The sequence below is a fragment of the Hydra vulgaris genome, chromosome 09 (genome assembly GCF_038396675.1).
Source record: "Hydra vulgaris chromosome 09, alternate assembly HydraT2T_AEP".
Lineage (NCBI taxonomy): Eukaryota > Metazoa > Cnidaria > Hydrozoa > Anthoathecata > Hydridae > Hydra > Hydra vulgaris.
The window spans coordinates 9,747,744-9,754,867 of NC_088928.1; the positions used below are offsets into that span (position 1 = coordinate 9,747,744).

Below are 7,124 nucleotides of genomic sequence, written 5' to 3' on the forward strand. Positions count from 1 at the left end.
GTGTCATAGAAGTGTCGAGATGGATGTTCAGCCCTTGATCATTACATGTGAAATGGTGGTTGTTTTGATGGTCGTTTATTATTTGCTAGATTTGACATATCCTTCTTGTATTGGGCAGCTTCTGGGTTGTTTGCAAGATATTTGCGGCTTTGGACAATCGGCTTTACTATCTAAAAAATGCATTTTTCTTTTGCAATCTTTTCACAACAATATGAAGTATTTTTAATTTAATAAATGTTAGTAAGTTAATTTCTTCAATTATTTTGTAATAAGTTTCACGATAATGAAACATAATTTAAAATAAATATATTAGGAAATTCAACTGCATAAATTTGTTTTATTTTTTAACTTAACTTTTATAAACATAAACAATGCTCAAGGTTAGTTTGTTTGTTTATTTAGCAGTTTCTGCTATTAATCATGCGTTTCAAAAAACCTACTTTAAAATAAATAATTATAATTTGACATAACGGGTAACATAACGGATAAATACCCTTTATATCAGGTTTCAAACATAACGGCAAAATACGCGTTATATAACGGGAGTTTTCCTCTCACATAACGGCTAATTGGCGTTATGTAACCGTTATGTTCAAGGCAATTTTGCTATGAAAAAACGTAACGCTAAAACCGTTATGTTATTTTCATACATATAAAGTATTAAACATAACGCCAATTAACCGTTATGTGCGAGGAAAACTCCCGTTATGTTTTTTAAAAATATAACGGTTTTTTTATTTACTGTGTAGCTGGAAATATGAAACACCTTTAACTTTAGTAATAACGTTTTACTTTAGAGCAACATAATCTTTAGTACCTTCTTGCTTCGGGATAAAACAATCCATTTCAGAATATTCAAAAGACTGGCAACACAGGATACTTGTTATTTAAAATCTTCAACTCTTCAGTTAACTGATTTTTATTTTTGCAAATATTTGGCAAATGGCTAGCCATAATTGCAGTTAAGGCTAAAAAATTAATTTTTGTTTTAAAACTTTAATTTACTAGCAAAGCCCAACGACGAAAATTATGAGCGAAGAGCGTATATCTGGTGACAAAACAGAATTTTGCAAATTTTAAACGAATTGGAGCAACTGAAGCCATTGTTCTAAACTACAATACTGATTGGTTACATTCTCTATCTTTTTTGAAATATTTTTTTATTTTTTTTGGAAGTTTCGTAGCAACTGTTGCAATTAATATTTTAAAAAATAGTGATTGGTTTGAACTGTTTTTTAACTAATCATTTATGATTTAGAGTTCAACTGCGACAAGTTTTGCATCGCTTGCTACAAAGTGATCGACAACTTTTGCTACAAAGTGTTCGACCAAGTGATCGACAAGTTTTGCATGACTTGCTATAAAGTGATAAATTTATAAATATGTACAAATAAAATATTTTAAGGCGTAAAACATTTTTTTCTTTAACCAATCGCATATGATTTTTGTGAGGAACAATTGCATCAGTTGCTACAAAACACAGTAAATTTTGACTAAGTAACGAATTAGTGACTATAGAGATCAAATAAAATTGAGTTTACAGTAAATAATTTTTTTCGAGTTTGTATTAAACAATTTTTCATTTTTTTTAAATATGAGATTCTAATTTCTACTTTTACTTTTTATTAGGAAAAAAAGTGAAAACTTAAATTTAGTGGTGAAAAAAGACTGATGACGCCCTAGATCCGCCATTGTATACACCCCTTAATATATATATATATATATATATATATATATATATATATATATATATATATATATATATATATACATATATATTTATATATATATATATATATATATATATATATATATATATATATATATCTATATATATATATATATATATATATATATATATATATATATATATATATATATATATATATATATATATATATATGTATATATATATATATATTTATATATATATATATATATATACACTCACACATACACATTAAGGGGTAAGCTGGTCTGTTGACTAGCCTTGCACCCCTTCTTGATCTATTAGGCTGGCGTAGATGTATTTATAATACACTGTTTCCATTTTAGGATGTTGAATGCTAAGTCTTCTGGATTCAATGCATGGGTTTTACCTATCAGGCAACCAAAAAAGTTCGTGCGGTTTTTCCGTATATAATAAAAACACACAAAACGACAAAAGTAAGTACATTTATTCATCAAAATAGTCACCATTAGCATCTAAAACCTTTTCCCAATGTAAAACAAGCTTATTTATTCCACTTCTAAAAAATTCTCGGTCCTTTGAGTCTATAAAAGCTTTCAACTCCATTTCAACCGCGTCCTGGTCTCGAAACTGCTGTCCTTTTAAATGATTTCCCAGGGAAAGCAAAAAATGGAAATCAGTAGGGGAGAGGTCTGGCGAGTATGGTGGATGAGGCAAACTCTCCCAACCAAGGCTTTGGAGCTTGTCCTGAGTCACTCGAGCGGTGTGCGGTCTCGCGTTGTCGTGGAGAAGCAGAACTCCTCTCCTGTGCACCAGTGCAGGCTGCTTTACAAGCAACAGGTCGTGAAATCGTTGCAGCTGTGCTGAGTAGACCAGTCCAGTAATGGTTTGGCCTGTTGGGAGCAGCTCGTAATGTACCACACCAGCTGAAATCCACCAAATGCAGAGCAAAACCTTCCGCTCGTGGAGATTGGGCTTGGGTGTCTTTGGGATGGGGTCATCGGGGGACAACCAATGGTAGCAACGCTTGGTATTGTTGTACACAATCCATTTTTCGTCGCATGTCAATAAACGATCAAGAAAAGGCTCAACATTGTGCCGTGATAAAAGTGATGTGCAGATCGTAAGCCGTTGCTTCTTGTTGTCGATCGATAATTTGTGCGGAACCCACCGACTCAGCTTCCACGCTTTCCCAATCGCATGCAGATGCAGGCGGATGGTTTCAACACTCACAGCAAACTTTACTGCAAGTTCTTGGCAAGTTTGGCTGGAGTCAGACTCGACAGCGTCCTTCAGTTCATCCTCATCAACCAACAATGGGCGTCCAGAACGCGGCAGGTCTTCGATGGACTCATCTCCCGAAGAGAATCGCTGAAACCACTTCTGTGCTGTGCGTTCACTTACTGTACCTTCTCCAAAAGCTGTGCAGATGTTTTTGGCCGCTTGTGTTGCATTCCTTCTAAGTTTGAACTCGTAAAGTAAGCAAGATCGAATAATCGTTGGTTGGGTTGCCATCCTTTCTTTACACAAAATCTTTCCTGTAAGCTCGTTACAAGCCTACACTATATATGCAGCAACTGCGCGTGACACACGCGTTCTATTACGCAACAAAGCTACTTGCCTTGTGCGATGTGGGTGTTGTAAAAAATGCTAAAAACAATTCAATTACCAAAAACGCACGAACTTTTTTGGTTACCTAATATTTTTCTGTTTTTATGACTAGGCAACTCATTTTATTATCTCCTGATGAGGGTACAGCTCTAAAATTTAGTTTTATGGCTCTGAGGCCGGCTGGTAGTCAGGTTTCCCAAACTCTATGGTAGCACTCAAAGAGGCTGATTCTCTCAATAGTTGTAAAATATTAAAGTACGAACAGTGCCATGTTGCACATGGATGGATTCCGTGTTTGTAATTTTGATGTGCATTGTCGAGGCTACATTTTGAGCCCTTTGTTACGGCTTAGGGAACTTGGCAATGACAATAGTTTTTTGTTTCAAAAACACAAAAAACTATTGTCGTCGCCAAGTTCTCTAAATTTCTCATTCACTAATATTCGTGGTAGTCGAAGTAACTTTTCTTCTGTTGAGTCTTATCTCTTGTAAAGTTCACAAGACCTACTAACTCTTTGTGAGACTAATTTGAAATTGGTTGTCTCATCTTGTGGTCTTAGTGTTAATAACTATCTTCCTTTAATTTGTAAAGACTCCAATAGTTACGTACTTGGCCTGGGCGTTTACATTCCTAAGAATTTACCCATCTGTCGGGAAACCAGGTTTGATTCTACAGACTATTATTTATTTATATGCTTTCATTTAACACCACGTCACGCTATAGTCTTTCTCTTTTTTCTTTTTCGCTCTCCGTCTCAAGAGCGCGTTGACAAAATTGACAAAGCCCTTTCTCTTTACCCTTTAGCCAATATCATTGTTGTTGGTGACTTTAATACTCATCACACACCAACTTTTACCTCTCTCAATCTCTAATTCAAATAGTCAATATTCTAACTTGGTTTATAGACAATCCGAACCATTTACCTTCTCTACTCTACTTATGTCTTGCTTCTAATCCCAGTCAGTGCTCAGTTTCCATATTCACCCTTAGATGCTTCTGATCATGGTTTGGTCTCTCTAAAACTATTATCTCATTCTTCTTGATCATCAAAATTCCCCTAGCATCGTACTTCTTACAACTACCTTAAAGCTGACTAGTACTCTTTCAGTAACTTTCTTATTAGAGTTTTGTTTCTTATTAGAGTCCTGCTGGAAAGCACCTGTTATTCATTGGTATTATAAAATTCGTTTTTTTTTAGGAAGTGCATTATGATGTAAGCATTTTAATTTTTTTTTCTAACATATTCATTTAATTTTTTACATCTATTTTTACTTGTACTTGCCTTATTTCATAGAAAAATATTAACACTTATATACCCTATTTTTTCATGTTTTCCTAATTTTATTATGTTGGCTTGATGACGCGTATTTCATGGTTACGAGTATTTCGTATCAATAATTTTTTAGTTTTAAAGGAGAAAGTAGAGCATATCTACCTAGAAGCACAAAACATAAAACATAAAAAATCTGCATTGAAGGTACTATGACTTATCTATGACATGCTGGTGTTTCAATTCAATTTCAATTAATTAAATTACAATTCAATTTCAATTATATATTATAAAACAACTAGTGGAAAAGTTTAAAGGACTTTTACAAATAGCACAAGTTCTAATCTAACGTAAATACCTACAATATTACAATACAGGGCTGCAGAGAGGCGAGGCAAAGGGGCATACGTAATTCGAATGCCAGAAAGACAAAGAAAATTTATTTTAAGCGCTACCATACATTAAAAAATATATTTTTGTGTCTTTTTTTCTTGTGTCTATACTCTATACTAGTGTTAAACTCTTTAAAGAGCCTTGTTGCAAGACGGCAACAAATAATTAGAACCCGGGAGCCAAGTTATTAAAGCCGCCACAAATAAAGAAAAAATTATTAAAACGCTACCATACATTAATAAATATATTTTGCGTATATTATTTTTAGTATCTATACTCTATACTAGTGTTAAACTCTTTATGAACCTTGTTGCCAGACAGCAACAAAATATTAGAGCAAACCATTGCCTATCTAATGTTGTTATGTACCGTGATTTTTACATAATATTTTATTTTGTAATTTTTTAATATGTAAGTTTAGTATGCTTGAAAACAATATCTTCTGAATTCAATAAAGTTGTAATAGCGTTTTTCACATTGATGGACTACTATGCTTTAAGTTGAAAGCTGTGATTGTTTTTCAGTTTTAAAATGTTTACTTATAATTTTTTTTTGCTTTTATTTATTCTTAAGTAATACATCGTTGTCCTGACAGATAAGTAGTACATTTATCTTATTACAATGTTAAAAATAAATAGTCATATGAAAAAATAAAATAAAAAAAAGCTGCCATATCGCAACAAAAAAATAGCTTATTTTATTTGTTTTCAACAATAAGACAGCAGTGTTTCTTTATAGCTTTAAAAATTTTTGAAATAAAATTTTTTTAGAATTTGTACAGAATTTTAAAAATACATTTTAAAAAGTATATTACTATTGTTTAATTTTATTGATAATTTGATTAGAAAACAAAATGTAGAAAAAATACTGCTTCAGAAACATGTAACTTTACTTATCTTTAACTAGCCATCAGACTCGTTATTATGTTTATCTGGTGGTGATGAAAATATTGAATTTTATCATATACCAATTTCAAGAATAAACAGAGCAAGCACATCTTTTAGAGAAAAGTGACATCATAAAACTATAGGGCACATAATTAATGTAAAGGCTTCTTGATAATTAGACAAATATAATGCTAACACAAGCTTGAGTATACTTTGTAAAAATACGTATCCTATGTCTGAGATCAAATTTATTTATCATTGGTATGAAGGTCCAACACTTTGCAATGGTATTTGCAATTACTTTGTTTCTTAACAATAATTGAATTTGATAAACCCTTAAAAATAAGGTCTGATAAACCCCTTTTTAATATACTGATTTTTTTTCGGGTGATATTTAATTAAATTAAAATTATTACCCGGAAAAAAAAGTTTGAAAACTTAAATTAATGTTTTCAAATATGGTAAGAGAAGCTGTAATGAGAAACTTTTAAAGCTCCCTACAAACATGGCCATCGCGAAGTGGTCTTTCATGGGGAAGAGGAGGTGTCGTATGTATTTTTTGCCAAATAAAGACACCAAAAAAAAATGGTCCTCAATATTTGATATTTGCAAACTATAGCTCAAAACTTGCCAACTCAAAGGCTAAATGTACAAATGTGCCAATTCAAATGCATATATGATAGCTTTGAAGAAGGGGGGGGAGGGGCCTACAAAGAAAAGTTTATTAATTAAACATAAATCTATCGTTGATGAATCAGCTTTCTATAAATGAATAAATTTATATACCGCAGTTTTTTCAAAAAGGTTTATTCATTTAAAATTAGATAATTCGGGTGTAATATTTAGGTGGAAGCGAAGTAAACGATAAGCGTTACTTGAATTGGTATTACAACAGGTCAAACTTTTGCTTTAAAAGAACAAGTGAACGGCAGTTTTCTTAGATTTCTAGAAATGATTTCAAATAATAACAAAATATTAAGAAATTATCAAGAAAACTTAGCTCGTCGCCAAAAAAAAGGAACTTAGATGCTGGCCCGTTATATCTCATGGGAATTTCAGAACGAGTGTATTTATTAGTGTGCATCATTGGTGCAGTGTTAAAGGAAGTTAAAAAAGTAGGATACTTTACGGTCATTACCAATGGGACGGTGGATGTATCACATAGAGAACAAACCACGTTTATACCTTAGCATTAACTAAGCTGGAGTTTATACAATTTAAACTTGGGTTGAGATCAAAAATGTAGAGGTTCTTGATCTTACCGCGGATATGC

At 32.3% G+C, this 7,124-nt stretch overlaps 1 protein-coding gene across 1 annotated transcript; it reads right to left on the bottom strand.

Annotated features, from left to right (window-relative positions):
• Positions 1-2,176: 2,176 nt before the first annotated feature.
• On the bottom strand, positions 2,177-3,205 carry LOC136085253 (histone-lysine N-methyltransferase SETMAR-like). Its single transcript, XM_065806542.1, has one exon. It carries the CDS (start codon positions 3,203-3,205, stop codon positions 2,177-2,179), a length of 1,029 nt encoding a protein of 342 aa, XP_065662614.1.
• Positions 3,206-7,124: the final 3,919 nt, after the last annotated feature.

Excerpts from the sequence above, each read along its gene's own strand:
- LOC136085253 (XM_065806542.1), bottom strand. The coding sequence starts at position 3,205 with ATGGCAACCCAACCAACGATTATTCGATCTTGCTTACTTTACGAGTTC.